This window comes from Pan troglodytes, chromosome 5 (assembly GCF_028858775.2).
Source record: "Pan troglodytes isolate AG18354 chromosome 5, NHGRI_mPanTro3-v2.0_pri, whole genome shotgun sequence".
In the NCBI taxonomy this organism is placed as follows: Eukaryota; Metazoa; Chordata; class Mammalia; order Primates; family Hominidae; genus Pan; species Pan troglodytes.
In genome coordinates, this window is record NC_072403.2 from 10,716,406 (window position 1) to 10,738,748 (window position 22,343).

The 22,343-nt window shown below is 43.0% G+C and overlaps 1 protein-coding gene across 11 annotated transcripts in view; it reads left to right on the forward strand.

Moving 5' to 3' along the window:
* Positions 1–22,343, forward strand: part of CDYL (chromodomain Y like) — a 251,059-nt gene that overhangs the window by 56,255 nt on the left and 172,461 nt on the right. For 2 of the 11 annotated variants that reach the window (XM_063811874.1, XM_063811875.1), the window contains exon 1: positions 15,028–15,128. The exons of 5 other annotated variants lie outside the window; for them this stretch is intronic. Coding sequence is in view for 2 of the 6 variants with exons in the window: in XM_024357044.3 (XP_024212812.1) it covers positions 14,963–14,986 (24 nt within the window). In the remaining 4 variants the exon portion in view is untranslated. 11 annotated transcript variants of the gene reach the window in all.

Sequence of the window (22,343 nt, forward strand, 5' to 3'; positions counted from 1 at the left end):
GTCATAAAGGTTAAATCAGATTTCCAGTAATGGCAGACTAAATAAGTGTGATTGAGCTTCCTGCTAAGGACAACTAAGAAAGCTGGGGGAAAAGCATTTTAAGAATCTGACTCAAAACAGTAGAGAACTAATAAGATGTTTAAAAACACTGAGCTAGGGTGGGGAAGCTTGGAAGCCCATGGAGGTGAGCCCGGAGTTTCTGTATGTTTCTCCCCTGTGAGCAAGACCAGAAGGCGGAGAGAACAACATGCTGAGTTATGATTTTGAGAGCCACAAGATCTAAGGTGACAGGGGTTGGTGCTCAGTTTCCATCAAGGGATGGGAGTCCTGGTGGATGAACTCTTCTCACACTGGATTAAAACTCTGAAGGACCTTAAGGAAAAGAGTAATTCAGAAGTAAGCACCCCTAGAGACTACAGCTTAGCTTTTAATTCTTTCAAGCCACGAAATTGGTTTTAGGTGACATTTTAGTGTTTGAGCACTTAGGCAGCTGGCAGGAACAAACATATCCTCTCTGGAGAAATATAACATCATCTCAGACCTCAAATATATTTCTACATTTTGTAGATCCAATATCTGGCACATAATAAAAAATAATCAGACACACAAGGAGTAAAATAACATGAACTAATATCAATAGATACAGCAGACAATAGAAACAGACCTACAGAGGCTACAGGTGTTAGAGTTTGCACACTGACTTCAAACTAATGATCTTATTCAGGTCAAAGAGATTAAAAAAAAAATCCAACAAGATTAAGAATTTCAACCAAGAACAACAACAACAAAAACTCAATAACAAATCAAAAGGATATTCCAGATTAAAGGGTACCAAAAAAAAAAAAAAAAAAGGTTTAAGAGCAGATGAGACACAATTGAAGCAAGAATTTGTAAACCAAAAGATAGATCAGGAGAAAGTACCCAGAATGTAGTAGAAAAACAAAATAATAGAAAAATCAGAAATGATAATACAACACATAGGACTGTGGTGAAAAGCTGTAACATACGTTCATTGGAAACTCAGAAGGGAAGAAGAGACTGAGGTAGCAGCAATAATAAGAGATAATGGCTGACAAAATTTTGCAAACTGGTAAAATAATTCAAAGACTCTATAAATCCTAGGAAACCCAACCAGGATAAATACACAAACGAATACCTAAACACATCATAGTAAAACTGCTGAAAACCCAAGACAAAGAGAAAATGGTAAAAATAGCAAGAGAAGAAAGATAGATTACCTTCAAAGGAGCAAAAATATAGCAGATTTCTCAATGGAAACAATTGAAAGTAGGAGACTATAAAATATACTAAAAGCACTGAGCAAAAGTAAGAAAATTGCCACTGAAATTCTATACCAGCTGATATAGCCTTCCATAAAAAGGTAAAATAAATAACTTTTTAGACAAACTAAAGCAAATATTAGATGTTTTTATAGCAGAAGGAAAATGTCCAGCCTTGGAGATACAGTAAAAACAAAACAAAACAAAAAAACCGAAGGACAAAATAATGAGTTAAATATGTAGGTGACTCTAAATAAATATTGATTGCATAAGCCAATAATTATAATAATTTTTAGCAATTAAAATGAAGAATTAAAACATAAAGCAACAATAAGGATGGAATATAGAATTAGTGGTGTTGGAACATGGGTCAGTAGGACATGGAATAAATGGTGTAAAGTGTTCTAAGTTTCTTGTGTTGTCCAGGAAAAAAAATAAAAGTATTGGTATTACATTTAGTTAAGAAAAAGACACACTTAATATTTAGGGTTATTACTGTATATATTTTAAAGGAATATATGGCTTTCCAGGTAATAAGGAGAAAAATAATAGAATAATTTTTTTGTAGGGCCAGGCACGGTGGCTCACATCTGTAGTCCCAGCACTTTGGGAGGCCAACATGGGCGGATCACTTGAGATCAGGAACTCAAGACCAGCCCTGTCAACATAGTGAAACCCCATCTCTACTAAAAATACAAAAATTAGCTGGGCATGGTGGCGTGTGCCTATAGTTCCAGCTACTCAGGAGGCTGAAGCAGGAGAATCGCTTGAACCCGGGAGGCAGAGGTTGCAGTGAGCCGAGATCACGCCACTGCACTCTAGCCTGGGCAACAGAGTGAGACTCCGTCCCCCAACCCCAAAAAAGAAAAATTTGTTGTAAAGTTCTCAATCAGTCTGGAACAAATCAATGAAGGAAAGAAAAAGAAACAGAACAAGTAGGAAAAATAGAACATATTGAATAATACCTAGAATTATAGGTAGAATCAAAATTACACATACCAGTAATTACTTTAAATGTAAATGGACTAAATATCCCAATTAAAAGACAAAGATTATCAAACTGGATTAAAAAATAAAAGTGTTAATTGTAAGAGACATGTAAAACTTAAGAATCCAGAAAATTTAAAAAACACATTTGGAGAAAGATTTAGCTATCATACAAACACAAAAGAAATTTGGTTGTAGGTTTTTTTTCGTTTTTTGTTTTTTGTTTTTGAGATGGAGTCTTGCTCTGTTGCCCAGGCTGGAGTGCAATGGCATGATCTCAGCTCACTGCAGCCTCTGCCTTCCAGATTCAAAAGATTCTCCTGCCTCAGCCTCCTGAGTAGCTGGGATTACAGGCGCACACCCCCACGCCTGGCTAATTTTTGCATTTTTAGTAGAGATGGGGTGTCACCATGGTGGTCAGGCTGGTCTCAAGCTCCTGACCTCGTGATCTGTCCACCTCAGCCTCCCAAAGTGCTGGGATTACAGGCGTGAGCCACCGCACCCAGTCAGTTGTAGGTATCTTAATATCAAAGTAGACAATGTAAAAAGCATTATTGGTGTCTTTATAATGACAAAATGCTTCCTTCACCAGATAGATTATAACAATTTTAAACTTGTATGTACCTAGAAACATAGCTTAAAGATATTCAAAGCAAAAACTACACAGAAAGGCTTAGACAAATTCATAATCATGTTGGGATATTTTAATGCACCTGTCCCAGTAACTAATAGAATATTTGAACAACATAAACAGTAAAATACAGCAAAATTAAACACACACACATATATATAATAGAGAGAAAACACTGCATAACAACTAAAAAATACATAGTCTTTTGAAGTACCACATAAAATATGTATAAAACTTAAGCAATTTTGTGACATAAGTGTTAACAAATTTTAAAGGATTGAAATTCTACAGATTATATTCTTTCACTACAATGTTATTAAGCCAGAAATTGGCTGGGTGTGGTGGCTCACGCCTGTAATCACAGCACTTTGGGAGGTCAGGGTGGGTGGATTAACTGAGGTCAGGGGTTTGAAACCAGCCTGGCCAATGTGACGAAACCCATCTCTACTAAAGTACAGAAAATCAGCCAGGCATGGTGGTGGGCACTTGTAATCCCAGCTACTTAGGGAGGCTGAGGCATGAGAATCACTTGAACCCGGGAGGCAGAGGTTGCAGTAAGCTGAGATCGCACCACTGTACTCCAGCCTTGGTGACAGAGGGAGACTTCTTCTCAAAAAAAAAAAAAAAAAAAGACAAATAAAAATAACTAGAAAATCCTTATTTTTTGAAATTTTAAAATATCTTTCTAATAACATGTGGCTCAAAGAAGAAACCACAATGGAAATTATAACATATTTTCAACTAAATAATAATAAAAATACAAACTATTAAGACTTGTGGGATGCAGGGGAATTTATAGGTTTTAATTCATACATTTGAAAAGAAGACTGAAGATCAATGAACAAAGTCATCTTTTTTGTTTCCCTTTTTTTTTTTTTTTTTTTTTTTTGATACAGAGTCTTGCTCTGTCACCCAGGCTGGAGTGCAGTGGCACAATCTCAGCTCTCTGCAACCTCTGCCTTCCAGGTTCAAGTGATTCTCTTGCCTCGGCCTCCCATGTAGCTGGGACTACAAGTGCATGCCACCACGCCCGGCTAATTTATGTATTTTTAGCACAGATAGGGTTTTGCCATGTTGGCCAGGCTGGTCTCGAACTCCTGACCTCGGGTGATCCACCTACCTTGGCCTCCCAAAGTGCTGGGATTACAGGCATGAGCCACCATGCCTGTTGAACAAAGTCATCTTAAGAAATTAGAAAATGAATAACAAATAAAACAAAGGAAATAATAGTGATAGAAGCATAATTAAATAGAGTAGACATACCATACAAAGAACCAAAAAAGCTCAAAATTGGTATTTTCAGAAGACTAATAAATTAATATACCCATGGCAGGACTGATAAAGAACAAGGAGAGAAATGATACATATTTTCAATAATTAAAATGGGAATATTATTAGAGATCCTACAAATACTAAAATTTTATGAACAATTTTATGTTATTAACTTTGAAAATTTAGATGAAATGGACAAATTGACACGGAAAGAAATAGAAATCCTGAATGTTCCTTTTTTGTTTGTTTTTTTTTTCTTTTCAGATGGAGTTTCACTCTTGTTGCCCAGGCTGGAGTGCAATGGCATGATCTTGGCTCACTGCAACCTCCACCTCCTGGGTTCAAGTGATTCTCCTGCCTCAGCCTCCCGAGTAGCTGGGATTACAGGCATGTGCCACCATGCCTGGCTAATTTTTTGTATTTTTAGTAGAGACAGGGTTTCACCACGTTAGCCAGGATGGTCTCGATCTCCTGACCTCAGGTGATCCACCTGCCTCAGCCTCCCAAAGTTCTGGGATTACAGGTGTGAGCCATGGCGCCCGGCCCTGAATATTTCTTTATTAAAGAATTTGAATCTATAATTTAAAGTCTTCCAATAAGAATGCTCCAGACCCAGGTGGCTTTATAAGCAAATGCATACAGGTATCAAAAGAAGAAATAATGGCATTCATACACAAACTAAAAATTGGAAAAGAGGAAGTACATGACAACTTATTTTATGAGATCTCTATAACCTTGATATTAAAATCTGACAAGAGGCCGGGCACAGTGGCTCACACCTGTAATCCTAGCCTTTGGGAGGCTGAGGTTGGCAGATCATTTGAGTTCAGGAGCTCGAGACCAGCCTGGGCAATCTGGTGAAACCCTGTTCTCCACAAAAAAAAAGTTGGCCGGGCATGGTGGCGTTCACCGGTAGTCTCAGCTACTTGGGGGGAGCTGATGTGGGAAGATCACTTGAGCCCAGAAGGTTGAGGCTGCAGTACACCAAGATCTTACCACTGTACTCCAGCCTGGGTGACAAAGTGAGACCCTGTCTAAAAAAAAAATTAACAAGAAATAAAAATTTCAGGTGAATCTCCCTCATGAACATAGATTCAAAATCCTAAACATATTATTAGCACACCAAATTTAGCCATTTATGAAAAGGATAATGCATAAAAACTTTATTTGGTTTATTCCAGAAAAAGAAATTTGGCTTAAAATTAAAAATAAATATGTCAATGCATTTACAAAATGAAGGAATAAAATCATTTGATCATTTCAGTAGATGACAAAATTCAATATTCATTCATGATTAAAAAAAAAAAAACATTTAGAAAACTAGGATGGAGACTGGGCGCGGTGGCTCACACCTGTAACCCTAGCACTTCGGGAGGCTGAGGCAGGTGGATCACGAGCTCAGGAGTTTGAGACCAGCCTGGCCAACATGGTGAAACCCCATCACTACCAGAAATACAAAAATTAGCCAGGCGTGGTGGCGCGCGCCTATAATCCCAGCTACTTGGGAGGCTGAGGCGGGAGAATCATTTGAACCCAGGAGGTGGAGGTTGCAGTGAGCTGAGATCGTGCCACTGCACTCCAGCCTGGGTGACAGAGTAAGACACCCTCGAGAGGAGAGGAGAGGCGAGATGAGGGGAGGGGAGGGGAGGGGAGCAGAGGGAAACTAGGATGGAAAGGAACTGCCTTAATCTAATTAAATAGGCCTACAAAATTCCTTCAGCAAATATCATCCCTAATGGTAAAAGCTTTCCCTCTGTAATAAAAATCAAGACCTGATATCCACTTTACTCAATGTCATATTGGAGGTCCTAAGTGCAGTGTCCCTCACTTTATAGGCATGCTGCATATGCAGTTGGCATCAGCGAAGCAGGTCCACCAAAACTTTATTTTGAAATGATTTGATATCTAAACAAAATGTAAAAACATCAAATTTAATGCAATATTGCAATAATTCCCTAACCACTCTGCTCCAACCACTTTCTCTTCATAGAGCCAAACTTTTAAAAAATATAGGTCAGATTATTGATGAAGAGACCCAGGACCTGGTCATGAGCTACCAGATTTGCCTGCCTCTCCATCCCATCTTATGTCTCCCTTCCTGTTGTCTGCATTCTGGCTTCACCAGCATTTTCAGAGTCTCAAAGGTGTCATGCAACTTCCACATCTAGGCCTTTGGAAAAAGCCCTTTCCTAAGCCTGGGACCATTTCCAATGCCCTCTTCACCTAATTCATCCTTTAGATTTTAGCTCACTAGTTGAGGGACAACCTAATCACAAATAGGGAATAGCCTCAGTCACAATGAACACATCTAACACCCAGAACTTGCTTTCTAATATGATTTTTCAACAAAGAGGAACCAAGGCTCCTTGGAGAAATGGTTGATTCTAGGACTGGAGCAGAAAATATACAAGATGAACCTGCAGCATCTTACAATGCCAGAAAGTAAGGAAGTGATCAAAATATACACCGCCTCATGATGAGAGTATGTCAAAGACGCACAGAAGTCAACTGAAAGAGCTCCCGGTGGCCCAAGCTAGAGAATCTGATCAAGGAAATAAATAATGCATTATGGATTATAATCCAGGGTATAAAATAATCCATGAGTCTCAATTGATATAAAAAATGAATAAATTAATAAGTGGGGGAGAAGAGAGAAATCTCCTATGCAGAAGAATTCTAGATACTTTTTGTAGACACTCTGCCCTCGAGGGGAAACATAATCCTCATTTCTTAAGTGTGGGCTGCTCAAAGTGACTCCCTTCCAAACACTACAGTATGGAAAGGGACAGGGGCTGGGAGTGGAGAACAGTAAGTTTTCAGTGCAGAAATCTGACAAGCACTGTATTTGCTAGGTGATCAAGGTCAACATCAACAGTGAAGTCATGTTGATCGTAGGTATCCTTGATACAATGTGATGAGAATGGCATTTTACCTCTGTGGTCTTCCTCCCCCAAACACAAAAGCCCAGTCAAATCATATCATGAGACAAATATCAGACAAATTCCAGTTGAGGACATTCTGCAAAAGTTTCACAAAATGTACTCTTCAAAACTGTCAAGGTCATCAAAAACAAGAAAAGCCTAAGAAACTGCCATAGCCAAGAGAAGCGTAAGGAGACAGGAGAACTATTAATAGATGTAATGCGGCATCACAGATGGGATCCCGGGGCAGAAAAAAGAAAATTAGGTAAAAACTAGGGAAATCTGAATAAAACGTGTATTTTAGTTAATAATACTGTATCAATATTGGTTCACTAATTGTGCCATGTATACCTGACTAAATGTAATGGGGAAAACTGGGTATGGGAACTCTCTACTATATTTGCAATTTTTCTATAAATCTAAATCTGTTAAAATCTAAATCTGTATGAAAAACATCAACAACTAAATAACCTCTAAATAGTGAATAGAATATGGTATACCTCCTACTTCTCATAAATTATTTAAAAGTCTGCCAAGTATTGGTCTGAATATGGAAATCATATTTTGCTTAAGCTGGGGAGTGGGTACATAGGCCTTGTTGTATTTTTCTTTATGCCTTTTTGCATATCTAGTATTTCATTTTTTAAAATGCTAAATGTAAAGCAATTGCGTAAAAGTCAAAATGTTGATCTCTCGCATGATGGCTACTTAGTTTTAAAATATCAAATTATTTGAAAATAATTTTCCAATGATTCTGCTATGCTGGTACCCAAGCATGTCCAGTGTGCCCACGGGGTGCTGGGCACTGTCTCTGGGGAAGCAGCAAACCAGACTCATCTCTAGGTGGCCTGGGCTCAACAGCTTCCTGCCATTTTTTTTGATTGGTAGTTAAGACTTTTTTGTTGTTGTTTTGTTTTTGTTTTTGTTTTTTGAGATAGAGTCTCGCTCTGTTGCCCAGGCTGGAGTGCAGTGGCGCGATCTCGGCTCACTGCAAGCTCCGCCTCCAGGGTTCACTCCATTCTCCTGCCTCAGCCTCCCAAGTAGCAGGGACTACAGGCGACTGCCACCACACCCGGCTAATTTGTGTGTGTGTGTGTGTGTGTGTGTATTTTTAGAAGAGATGGGGTTTCACCATGTTAGCCAGGATATGGTCTCAATCTCTTGACCTCGTGATCCACCAGCCTCGGCCTTCCAAAGTGCTGGGATTACAGGCGTGAGCCATGGCGCCGGGCCAACATTTTTTTTTTCCTGACAACTTAATGTCTATCTATCCTAATAGATTGCCAGCTACTTGGGAGCAGGGATGATTGTATATACATTGAGTAGCAAGGTTCCTGGCATACAATAAATGGTCAATAAGTATTTATTGAGTGACTATAACTTAATGATTCAAAAGTTAGACTCTAGTGTTACCTGGACCTGATGAAGTTTAGCTTCCCCACTTACTAGGAATGGGGTCAATAAAAATGCCCACTCCAAAAGGCGCTTTGTGGACGAATGTGCTTGCTTATTACGGTTCTTTGTAAATGTTAGCTATGATTTTTATTAGGTGCTTGCTGAATTAAATAGCTTAATATTTGTAAAGTACTTAGAACAGTTCCTAGAACAGGGTAAGTGCTTCTTGTTTGTGTTTATTTATTATTTTTTTAATGTTGCTGTTGACCAAATTAAACTTCACATTCATTTTGTTTAGTCTGTTAGGGATATTCTTTGGAAAATCTTCTACATTGTGTGGAAAGATAAGGCCTAAAATGCATACTATTCTGATTCGTTCAAAATATATCACTCTGGGATATGTGTAATTCAGAAAGGAACGTGATCTGAACACTTCTGTAGTAGTTATGGAGAAGTAATGTGTACTACAAAAAAGGAATCATTAAATCATTTAAGAAAATTGCTGTGCACTACAGCAATACCATTCATAGATAATTAACAGTCCACCTTTGCAGGGGTTTGTTACCTGGTTTCAAAACATTGGCTTTCAAACTTCTTGCCCTAGCTCAAAATGTAAGAAATACATTTTACATTATGACTTAGTACACAATAATATATGTGTGTGCGTATATAAGCATATATATACATGCCTAAATATTTGTGTATATGTATAATGGAAACAAAATTTTACTACACAATGGTCATTCCTAGTAAAGTGATGGATGCTCTCTAATACTGTTTCTAGTTCCAGTAGGTGAGAGGGTAAGAGAATTTGCACTTTTTTTTTGGCGGGGGGGATGGAGTCTTGCTCTGCCATCCAGGCTGGAGTGCAGTGGTGCTATCTCAGGTCCTTGCAACCTCTGCCTCCTGGGTTCAAGTGATCCTCTTGCCTCAGCCTCCCGAGTGGCTGGGATTACAAGCACATGCCACCACACCCGGCTAATTTTTGTATTTTTAGTGGAGATGGGGTTTCGCCATGTTGGCCAGGCTGGTCTGGAACTCCTGAGCTCAGGTGATCCACCTGCCTTGGCCTCCTAAAGTTTTGGGATTACAGGCGTCAGCCACCACGTCCAGCTGAGAGTTTGCACTTTGAACAAGTCCCAAGGTGACGCCGTTGCTGCTAGTCTGGGGAACCACATTTTGAGAACTTCTACACTAGACAATACTAGTGATTGAAAAAAAATCAAGCCCCACTAAGTGCCTCCAAGTGCTGGTCTGGCCCCAATCTTCCAACTCATTTACACTTTGCTTTAGATTCAACATCCACCTGCTCCTGGGATAATTCTGGGTTCCCCCACTTCTAGTGGGTCTTGTGTTTCTATTTTCCTTACCAGTCAAAATGTCCACACTCATCTCTTGCCTAGTTGTTCTCTCTCTCTCTTTCTCTCTCTGTCTAGAAATGGAAAGGTAAAGAGGATACTGGGATGGTCTGACTTGAGAGACAAATGCAATTAATCATCACAATAATTCAAGGGAAAGTTAAACAGTACTTGCTGTTTTTTTCCAGGGATCCAAAATGAGTTAGTTACTGCCTTGGCATAAAGTCAACCAAAATTATGGGAATACCTGTGCCTATTTCCTCTTTATGATTTTTGGTGTTTTTGCTTTCCAAAAATGGGGTAATGTATAAAATTATCAATGAAAAACTTCCTTCCTCTTGCTCATTACTTTAATCAAAAAAGTTCAACAAGTACATATTACAAGGATTCTCTTGGTAGAACACCATTAGCTAAATAGAAAAAGGAACCGTACTTAAACACTAAATCTAGTTGAAAAAGCAAATGATCCTTAATTGTAGATTTATGAGCTCCGGCCAGTGATGGTATCACAGCCTAAGATGAAATTGGTGAAATCAAATGTTAAGAGGTCTCAGAATTGGCATCACAAGGGCAAAGAGATGAAACAAATAGTGATATCTGGCCAAGGAGCAGCAGTGTGGCAGCTGGCTACTGGCTTCCATATGAAAGAGAGAAATGGTACCTACCTGGGACCAACATGGAGGGCGGCAGGGAGAGGCTGCCCCTCGAAATGGGGAAACTGACTATTTGGGCAGGGAAGGAAACAGTGACTGAAAAAAGGAATCAGCTGTTATTGATTGACCAGAAAAAGGTACTGGTATCCACTCTAAGCTTTTAGGGAAGGAAGAACTGGTTGGCTCCCAGTTCAGACAAGGCCCCTAACATCTGAATTAATCTTATAACTGGTTCTGTATGCTTCTTTCTTTTGGGTCTCAGGTTTAAAATGTTCTTTCTTTTGAGTAGGTGATTGAGATGGAAATTCCACCAAGTTTTCTGGAGTAGATACTCTATGACAAGAACGGCATTTAATTTCCCTTCAGCCACTGTGGGTTTAAAACAAACAAACTTAGGTCGCATCTTCATAAAAATCACAATTAAATTTTGGGTTATGGAGGAGGTAACCAGGATAGAATATGCTTTGGGGGTACAAAACTGTTGAAGGGAATCATTATCAGTAGCTTTTCACAGCTACCCAACCATAAAACGCCTTTGGCTCTGAGAATAGTAGTAGCTAGATTTTGGCTTCTTTTGTTTTTTCTGTCCCATCCCCCATCTCCCCTTGGATGCCTTTGGATTCAAATGTAGATGAAATGCAGATTCTTGGGAGAAAGGAAGACCTGCCTGGTTTGGGTGGTGATTGGGAAAAGAGGAGGATCTCAGATTTCAGGTTTTAGTTATCATTCTCCCGAGATGGGAAAAGGCTGTGATTCTTGATCTGAAGAGTCTTATCGTCGGTAGTACTTGCCATCGATGATCAATTGTTTGGATTTGAGGAGGAGAGAATTGAATTATGTTGGCCTACAACAACGGGAGCAGCTCAGGTGAGAATTGTTTATTGCTGGTAGACGTGTCTTTTAATCATGTGTGTATATCGTCTCTCTTGTTGACCACTTCTCTAATCTTTTAAGAGTCATATGTCTTACTAGTGCATGGTATTGTGCTGTATGTATTTTTGCTGCAATCTTCCCGGTGTGCTTAGGGGATGTGATTTCACTTTTATTCTTAAGCCACTGAGAAAATAATAGCACCCACACACGTGGTCATGGAAACTACAGAACTTCACTGTTTCATAAAATGTGGTGGAAATTCCAAGTCATTAAATGATCTTGGGCATATTTACTTCTGCTATGAGTGCTGGTAAAATGTTTATATAAACAAGTGACGGAGGAAAGCAAAGTTTGCTTAAAAGTAAGACAAATTGAACGAATGAGGTTAAAATATATATGTATATATAAGCAAAATAGCATTCCATAAATCAGTGAGTTTTAAATGGAGGGCAGATGAAAGGAACAAAGTGGACAATTGAGAACTTGCTCAATTTCTCAGTAGCTAGGTGGATACCCATCTCCTTCACCAGTGGAAGCCAACTGTCAGAGTGGAGAGGTGGTTGGAACTTAGGAGTATGGCTCACTCCTGCTTTGTTTTAGAGGCTACTGGTGGTTACTCTTAATGTTGTAGACTAAGGATAGCAGCATAAACATTCCAGATTGTCAAGATTGAAAAGCTACGTAAATTGACAAAGGTCTATGTAAATTGACATTTTTGAGTTACCTTTTTGAGGCTATAATTCTTCCCTTTTTTGTTTCCACAATGGGGAAAATCGCCTTACTAGCTCAATATCTGGATATGTTTGTTGTGGATGTCTATGTTCCTTTCTTTCCCTCTCCTGGGCAACAATGGCAGTTTTGGAGACTCCTTGGAGACCACAGTACCATTACGCACATGGTGGAGCCCCTTGTGAATGCCTAAGCTTGTGGATGTTCTGAAGGGGGCAATAATTGGAGTAATGGTCATGGCGAGAAGTGCTTGTATTTGTATTGGTCCATCATTGCATAATAGGCTTATATGTTATATGTATCTATTTCCTATTGAGGATCTCTTTTTTACAGTTGATTTTTCTTGAGGGATTTTAAACTATCACCTGCCAGTATTAGAGCGCTTGCCGAAGTGTGCACTCAATGCTTTGAGATTTCTCAAATGTATAAAGTCCTAGTCCTTGCCTTCAAGGAACTTACAACTTTTGTTGATAAATTGGTAAACCTAGAGAGAAGGCAACAATGAAATGCAGCATATAATGGAAATGCTAAGTGAGAGGAAAGAGGCGCTGTTTGGAGGAGGGAGAGGGAATTGGCTGGGCCATCAGGGAAAGAGGCAGAGCTTGAGGCGCCTTGACCAGTTGATGAAGTGGTGGCTTTAATTTGCGATTCTTGTGCAAGCATTTGATAATGGGAATTGGATGTGTAGGTATTGGGCTTTCTCGTGGACACTGAAATTCCATTCATTGAACAACACCTTATTTCCTGTATAGAGAATGGTGCTAGGGGCCAGCGTCAAATTTGAAGATGAAGTCTGATTGAAGGTCATCGTTTGGAGTTGGGGTGGGGTGAAGAGTAGACAAACCTTAAAATACAGAGACGAGTGTTGCAGTGAGCACGCGTGAGTGCTTAGGCAGCGCTTGAAGAGGGAGTTACCGATTTGGCCCTGGAAGTCAGGAAGGCTATCCTTTTAAGGTGATCCCTGAGCTGGGAGTTTGTTTCAAACGGTGGGGACCGCAGGTAGAAGCACCGCTTAAGGGGAACGGCGATTCGACTCGCAGTGACTTAAGGGTTGGCGTGGTGCTTGTTCCTGGGCGTGGGGAGGACAGGAAACCGCGGGGTCTGTGAAACGCCCCGTGGTTGTTGAAACGCTGTTGGGGGGCACAAACGAATAGGGTTTTAGGAAGAAAACTGGTGGGAGGAGCCTTGTGGCTCCAAGGTAGGTTAGGAACTGGAGCGAGATGGAGCACGGAGGAGTGAGGCGGCCCGAAGGATGCCCGGGGAGACATGGAGGAACTGGCGAGGGCTTCCCGATGCAGGGCCTGGGGGAGAAGGTGAACTAATGCCTCTGCAGTGCCCCGTGGGGAAGTTCCGCATACTCGGCCAGAGTGATCGGAGTTGGCGGCTGTCTGGGGGAGTTGGGTCAGGAAGCCCCTTCTTTCGCCACCGATGGGGCACGTCCAGGGCCCGGCAGGTGTGCCCTGGCAGTAGATCTTCCCTGGGAAGTGGAGCGCGGGCCAGCCCTCGCTGTTCTGAGCGAGGGCCTGTCGTGTAGTCCACACCGTTCCGCGAAAGGAACCATCATTGACAGCCTCGTTCGATTAGAACCCGGACCTCCCTGGAATCCAGACTCGGTCCCCTCCCAGCTGCGCTTCGGAGGAGGCGGACGCTCCAAGAGGAACCCAGAGGCCTGGCGTGGGGGGAGCTGCGGGCAGAGCGGAGGCAGCCGCGCCCTCGCGCCGCCCTCCGCCGCGCCCGGCTCCCGCCCCCCGGATCCCACCCCCGGCCTGCCGCGGAGCCAGCGTGCCAGCCGGAGCTCCCCGGGCCACCCCGCGGGGCGCGCGGCCCGGGCTCCGGGTCTTGGCGGCGGCCGGTGGGGCGGGCATGGGGTGGGTGCTCCACCTGGCCACGCCGCCGGCCCTTCGCCGGCTGGCCCGGCCCCGGACGGGCGGGCGCACGGAGGCCGCCTCTTGGGCTCCTCCTGGAGGGAGGCGCGCGGTAGACGGCGCGGCCGCTGCCGTCGGGGCGGTGGGCTCCAGACGCGGGCCGGCTCGCTCGCATGGTTCCCTGCCCCATCTCGGGTCCGTCGCTGCCCGCCCTGGTGTGCACAACCGCGCTGCGCCTCGAACCTCGAGGTCCAGGTCCCGCCTGCCCTGGGCCGGGCCGCAAGCGCCCACGTCGAGGCGGGCTGGGGGGCGGTGCCGCGAGCCAGGCCGACCCCGAAAGCGGGACTGGGGAAGTCGGAGCCCCGCCCACCACCCCGCCCCCGCGCTCGCGGCCCCGCCCCCGCTGCCCCGCTCCTCCCCTTCCTGCCGGCTCGCTCCCGGCCCCGCCGGCCGCCCGCCTCGGCCCCGAGCGGAGCCCACTGCTCCCCTCGGCTGCCCCGCCCCGCCGCCGCCCCGCCCCTCCCGCGCGGGCGGCCCGAAAACCCGGAGCGCGGGAGCGCGGCTCCGCAGGGCCGGGCGGCCGCACTGGGCATGCTCAGTAGCCGGGGCAGGTTTTTTGGTCGCAAGTAGGAAGCTTTCTGCACTACACCGGAGAGGGGAGCCGCGATCCGGCCGCGCCGCCCGCACGCCGCCGCGCCCGCCCCAGCCCGCCCGGCCCCGCGGCGGGGCGCGATGAGCCCGAGCGCGAGCCGGCCCGCCGGGGAGTGAGCGCGGGGCGCCCAGGGCGCGTTGCGCAGCTGCTCCTGCGCACAACCCCGCCGCGCCGCCGGCCCGCACTGGCCGCGGAGTGCAAGAGGCTCGTCCGTGCCCAGCGCCCGGCCGGCCGCGGGAGCAGGAAGCGCAGGCCACGCAGGACCCAACTGAAACAAAGTGTCGGCCGCCCGGCGCCGGCGCCCGCCCCGACCCTGCCCCTCCCGCCCGCAACTCCGCCGCCCACCATGGCTTCCGAGGAGCTGTACGAGGTACCTCCCCTCCCCCCGGCCTCGGGCCGCCCCCCGCCCGCCGCCCCTCCCGGCCCGGCCGCGCCGCCCGACGGCCCCGCTCGCCGCCCGCGCCCGCCGCGTCCCCTCCCCCGCCGCGGCCGCAGTTTGCTGGACGGGAAATGTGTGTGAGGGGAGCCCGAGCCTCCGTTCCGAGGGGCCCGGCCGGGGGGTCTTGAAGTTGCCGGGCGTGGGGTGGGGGGGTGGGGGTCCCAGCCGTGGGGAAGTGGTGCTGACACAAGTGACTTGCTCGGACTGAGCTCAAAGTGCTCTTGGCGTGGGTCATGGAAGTGGAGCCTCCGTTGCCGCTCGGCGGGGACCGTGGGCGGTACGGGGGGTGGGGTGGGGGGGTTTTCTTGACCATTTGATAAAGCATTTGGGAGAGGGTTTTGCCCCTGGTCGGGGGGTGGCGGGGAGAAGACCGGTGCAAACGCTTTCGACTTTGCTGTTCGCCAAAGCGATGCAAAATCTCGCACCGAAAATGCTAAACGTTGACCACATGCTTTAATTAGGTTAGCATTGTGGCCAGAGCCAGGAAATTTAAATTTAACGCTGATACACCGTCATTCATTTGCGCCGCAGCGTTGCAAATGAGAAGGGCATAGCCAGAACTGTAAGTTATGGTCGATGGGTTTAAACCAGCTTCAAGTTTGAGAGTTACCAATTTGGATCTTTAGACATGTTTTGTATGTCTCCATGTAACTTCTTTTGACGTATTTCAAAGTAGACTTCCTGGGAGTACAGAAGTTTGGAAGGCTTTCTGTTCTTCTGGATAAATGATTCTCTTGTTTCACATGTATTTATAAATAAGTTCCTAAGAGACTTAAAACTTGCGAAGACTCTCTAGACTCACCTTTATGATGCGTTTAGGGACCTGGGTGTTGAGGGACTTAAGGAAGCATCTGTAACAAGTAGAGCCCTGTGGCCGCAGGGATCCTTTCAGTTGTCTTCTCTTATGGGCGTATTATTGCTGTTGGCATAGAATAGAGCTTTGTTGTCTGCGATGTTAGTCTTCTAGCAACTTTTTTGTTGCTTTTTAAGAGCAAGTGTTTGCAGAAGTTCTCAGGAGGAAGCTGCCATCTGTAGAATTAAGGGTAAGGTTGTTGCTTCTCCTTACATTGTATGTGGTCAGTATACCTTAGCTGGTACTGAAAATGTTCCATTCTTTTCAACCGTTTTACACATTAGCTGTGCCCCGCTGTATTCAGGATACTATTTTAGGTCATTTGGGGATGTAAAAGAAGAAAAATCTCCCTGTTCTCAGGAGCTTTCCTTCTAGGAAGGAAAGTGTTGTGTGTCTGGAAGACACAGAAATGGAGGCTAGGATGTTTGAGGTTGAGGTCTTCCAGGTGAAGTCTGTACAGGGGGAAGTACATAGCATGAGGGTATGGGGGATTTTAGTTTCTACATTAGATCATTCTTTGGTTGTTTAGTCATGGGTGTTCACTCTTGGCATTTGCTTTTATGAGTATGATTACATAATCAGTTCCATCAGTGGATGAGAGTAGCACCTTATACGTAAGTTGTATCCTATGTGTGTAAGAATGATTCTGAAGACAGCACATTTCCCATTAGTATATTATGAACTAAGTTTAGTTCCTTCTGTGCTTATTCTATATCTTCAGGTTTCTATTCCTAACAGAAGTTATTAATGAGTAACATTTTGTACTAAGTTTGTGTTCATTTAACGTTTATTGAATGCTTGCCATATGGAGGTTTCATGGGGAAATATTGAGGTGTGAGAATGGTTCATGCTTTCAAGGAGTGTCTGTTGGGGAGGAAGTAAGTATATTGCAAATAAATGATACACCTGCACAATTGAACTTTTGATTCTGAGTTTTATTTTAGTTTTGGAAAAAAAGGTATTATAGAAGTATAGTTCAGGTGATAAATTTAAGTATGTGTAGTAAATATGTAGTGGTCAGTATCTTTCAAGGCAAAATTTGTAACTTTTCTTTTACTTGTAGGCAACACTATGACTATGTTATCATTGAAAGTTGACATTGAAAGTTTTGCATAGCAGTTGAGAGCCTAGATTTGGAGTCAGACAACCCAGTTAGTGACTTCCAACTCTATCACCTTGGGTAAATTAGCCTTGAAAGCTCAGTTTCCTCATCTGTGAAATTGGGATCAGTGTTTCCCTTATAGAGCTATGAAGTTTACATGAGAACATATGTAAAGCCCACCCTAAAATTCCCATGGCAAGCACCCAGTAAGTGATGATGATTGTATTGTAACTGGCTTAAAATGCCTCCCTGAAACCTGGTTTTGTTTCTAAAGGTATAGAGTTGTATTGTTTTCATAAAGGCAGTATTATTTGTAGGGCAGAAGTGATACGCAATTGTAAATGAACACGATAGTCTGACAAGGCTGGGAAAGACACTAAGATGATGTTTTGTGGCCAAGTCAAGGGTTGTTAGTTGCCTTGTTTTGTCCAGTTCTGCCTAAACTGAAATAGAAGTTTTATATTTGGCCTCAGGCTCCACAAATCTAGAGGGATGTATTGACAGGAGGAAATGTGAAGTCTTGCTTCTTTGAACTCACATGGTCTGGTAGGAGGACAGGTCTGCAGTAACTGTGGGAACTTGGGTGAGTTACCCAACTGCTGAGCCTTGGTTTTCTCGCCTAAAAGAAATGTCTCCAATACTTAGCATGGAACCTGGTATGTAGTAATAGGTCTTTAGTAAATGTTTAAATGGCTATTGAAACTAGGCTTTGTGAACAAAAAATAAAGGAACAGATCCTGGAAAAGATGGGTAGAGCATGAACCTTGCGAAATTTGAAGAGTTACTATTAGTTGAAGGATAGAATAGATTTACTCCATACTTTTCCAGCTGCTAGGATTGAGGAAAAACAGATTTTTGATGCGGCATAGGTTAGAACTTCATAGTTTTCACAAAAAGACAAGCGTCCTTTACATCACGCTTCTAATGTAAAGGGCCAGATAATACATATTTTAGACTTGTGGGTTATATTATGGTCTTTGTTGCAACCACTCAGCTCACCTCATGTAGTGCAAAAGCAGTCGTAGACTCCTATATGAATGTGCGCTGTGTCTCAAACTGCTTATGGATAGTAAAATTCATTTAGTATATTTCATATATTTTATGTGTCATGAAATACACATTTGTGTTTTTTTTCCAATCACTTAAAAATGTAAAAATGATTCCTAACTTGTAGGTTCCACAAAAATAGGCAGTGGGCTGGCTTTGCCCTGTAGGTTGTTGTTTGTTAAGCCCTGCTGTAGGTGATCAACTGTCATAGTCTGTTTAGGAATCTGGGTTTACTCAAGGGTTGGGGGTGTATGGAAGTTAGACGGTATTTCTAACTTTCATCCCAGCTCTAAGAGCTAGAAGATCTGGGTGGTTCTCCTCCCTCCTTTCCTCCTTCCCTTCCTTTCTTTCTTTCTCTCTTTTTTTTTTTCAAGAGTCTTGCTCTATCTCCTAGGCGGATGTGCAGTGGCTTCATGTTGTCAGCTCACTACAACCTCTGCCTCCCGGGTTCAAAGCTATTCTCATGCCTCAGCCTCCTGAGTGGCTGGGATTACAGACGTGCACCACCCCCGCCTACCCCCCCCCCGCCCCCGCCCCAGCTAATGTTTTGTATTTTTAGTAGAGACAGGGTTTCACCTTGTGGGCCAGGCTGGTCTCAAACTCCTGGTCTCAAGTGATCCGCCCACCTTGGCCTCCCAAAGTGCTGGGATTACAGGCATGAGTCACTGCACCCGGCCTTCCCTTGTTCTTAGAAGCTTGTTAAGTAACTCATCTTGTACTTGTCTTAACTATCCTAAACTTTCTCGTCAGTAAAATAGGGAGGATGATAACCAAATAATTGAGGCTTAAATGGCTTTAGCATGTAAAAGCAATTCTACAAAACGTTTTCCATTTTTAAAGAGGAAAAAAAACCATCCAACTCTCAAACCATGAAACCAAACCTGTTTTTCCTTCCTCAAGATTTAGGATTTGAAAGTATTCTATAAACTGATTAGATTATATCACCAGAGAAAGCTGTGAGGTCAAGAGGACCTTAATTTATCTAGCAGTCAAGTAACCACCATGAGACTGTTCACGTGAGACTGAATAAGGAACGTATGCTGTAGTAAACTGGAATAAGCATTCTCTTTATTTGTATGTCTTAATAATTCCTTTTTTCCTCAGTAGATGTGGAGTTATTCCCTTGAGAACTCCTGTAATAGTTTAAATTTCAGTAAGCTCTCAATGATTAGTCTTGACCTTCTGAGAGAATATTTATGTTTTCATTTTCAAAAATGGAAGTAAGCTTTTAAGAATGAAATCGTATGTGGTGTGTAAAAAATTGTTTTAAAGTTGATTAGCTTGACAGGATGATCAGGATTTGCAGGGGAAGGTAGGTCTTTTGAATCTTTCTTCCTACTTTGCGATAAGATTCCTGCTCTCTCCGGTGCACCACAAGGCTTTTACTTACATTGACCAAAAGCAGTTGTGAATAAAGTCTCAATCTGTAGTTCAAATGGAAGTCACAGAGACCAGGACACCTTTCATGGATGTTGGCCAAGCTAGGTCAGCGTATGTTGTATATGGTGTAGCTGTCTGAAAAGATTGGGATCACCAAAATTAGTAAAGAAAAAGAGTTCATTTGACTTCAGGAGTTGATAGTGAGGCAGTGAGGTCAAACATGCATGTGTGTTTTGACAATAATAGCCTATCTTAAATGCTCTTTTTCCTGTGAGTTGCTGAGAATATTATTTATTCATTTGCCCCAGCAGCAGTGTGGAGACCTCTCATGTGCTCTTCCTTTGAACTACTTTCAATTCCTGTGTACCAGAATAGCGTTTTTTCATTCTTGCTGTGATATCTAAGAATCATAGACTGTTCCCTCGTGCTCTATAATGATTTTAACCACGGAGAATATTTTCATGGTATGTAGGCAACACTTTCTTCGCATTGTTCTGGTTCACAGTTTTGGATAACTGCGATTCACAAAGCCAGGCCTCAAATGAATTCTTTTGTAAATAAGGAGTGATAGTTTTTATATTGTGAGCACTCCTAGGTGGAACAGGACCAGCCTGGGGTCTTTTTTCAATTCAGATTCTTGAACCCAAACCACGAGATTGTAATTTTCAATGTTTGGATGGAGACAGGAATCTTATGTTCCGAGAAGCTTCTTTTTGGAATGCAGGTGGATTTAGGAGCCTCTGGATACGCCCTTCTGTGTTTCAGACCCTTAGGCTGTGCGTGGAGGTGGGTGGGGGGTGGGTTGGGGATCTGCCTGGCGGAAGAGGAGCTCTCGGTGGACCAGACTGGTTCTTTCTGCAGGCTCCTTGACCACTGCTGGTTGTTAACTGAGTAATTCCAGGAAGGGAATATTAAAAACATCAGGTAGTTAGCTAAGGGCGTTGTAATTTCTGTTTTCTGTCTTTATTGCCTGGCATGTTTGTCCACTAGAATGTAAGTGCTTTAAAGCTCAGATTCATTTTCTGGTCATTATTTTCCACAGCTCAAAATACTGCAATCGTTGCATAATTGTTGAGTTACTTTAATGGAAGAGTGAATTACAGGAATGAATCTCCATTCCTGACTCCTTACTTACCTCGAGGTTCCTCCTCCCCTAAGCATTATGCCTCTTGCTGTTCTTTTTACTCTTAGTTCCTCATCTGCTTACATGGTTTCAACTCTAGAATGGAGAATTTCACTGTTTCCCACACAAACTTAATTCTCTTCAGCCTTTTAAGCTGGGCAAGGTTTTGGGGTTCACGTTCTCTAGGAAGTCTGGGGAGGGCCTATTACGAGTCTAGATATGACTTTAAATCCAATTATAACCTCAACTAGAATTTTATGAAAATTTAAACAAGTACATATGAGCATATTTCAGAGGGAGAGAATCAAGAGCTTTCATCTGATTCTCAGAGGGATATAGGACCCAAAGCAAGTATTAAAAACTGCATTGAGACCTTTGAACTAAGACTTATCTGTGGCTGCCCTCCACGGACCACTTTGACATTATTTTTGTTGAACTGTCCTCTGCCACAAATTACAGTAAAACCATATTAAAACCTCACTGATTGGGTTTAGAAGTCGTATGCTATTTCTAGTCTTTAAGTGGTTAATTTTGCAGCTATGCATACATGATGTCTAAAGATAGTCAGTATTTAATGGCACTTCTGACATTGTAAAGATTTTACATTCCTTGAACCCTGGTGCATTCCTGAACTCACATGCTACTGCTTTCTTATTGCCCATGAAAAAATCCCTCATCAAATAGAACATTATTATTTTATACAACCTTTCTTTAGATTCACCTCTGACTTCATAGTTTCTTCACCAGTTTCTTCAATCAGATCGTCCATCTTCTATCTCAGAACTTCCTTCTGGGATTTTTTTTTTTTTCTTTTCTCAAGTGTATCCTTTAGAGATTTCTTTAGTGAGGGACTATGGATGGAAAAGTTTCTAGGTTTTTTTTTTTAATTATCTGGACATGTCTTTATTTTGCCATCATTTTTTGAAAGAGAATAGTATTTCAAATAAAACCAGTTAATTGGTTAATTTCTTTCAGCTCATTCTGAAGATGGTGCTCCATTGTCTTCTGCCTTGCCTTTGCACTATTCTTGAGACTTTTTTTTTTTTTTTTTTTGAGGTGGGGTTTCACTCTTGTCGCCCAGGCTGGAGTGCAGTGGCATGATCTTGGCTTACTGTAGCCTCTGCCTCACTGGTTCAAGTGATTCTCCTGCCTCAGCCTTTCAAGTAGCTGGGATTATGGGCATGCACCACCATGCCTGGCTATTTTTTGTATTTTTAGTAGAGATGGGGTTTCACCATGTTGGTCAGGCTAGTCTCGAACTCCTGACATCAAGTGATCCACCCGCCTCAGCCTCCCAGAGTGCTTGGATTACAGGTGTGAGCCACACTGCACCTGGCCAAGACTGTTGTCAGCATAGGTGCAGTCACTTTATAGGAGATCTGTCTTCTGTCTCTGGTTGTTCTTGAGATCATCTGTTTGACTTTGGTTTCCTCTTGTTTAATACGACAATGTATTTTGTGTGATTTTTTATTAGTTAGGTGGGTATATGTTGTGCTGCTTTTTGGATTTGTGCCTCATCAGCTCGAAAATGGATTTGGCCAGTTTGTCTTCAAATACTCCTTCTCTGTACTCGTCAGGAATTCCAAGTAGACATCTATCAGATCATTTCATTCTCTCTTCTTTGTCTTTTACCTTTTCATTTCCATCTCCTTGTTTGTGTTTTGTTTTCTTTTTATGTGCTGCATTTTAGCTATTTCCTTGGATCTAAACTATAGTTCACTAATGAGCTGTGTTTAATCTGCTGTTTTATTCAACCATTGAGTTTTAATTTTCAATAATTACA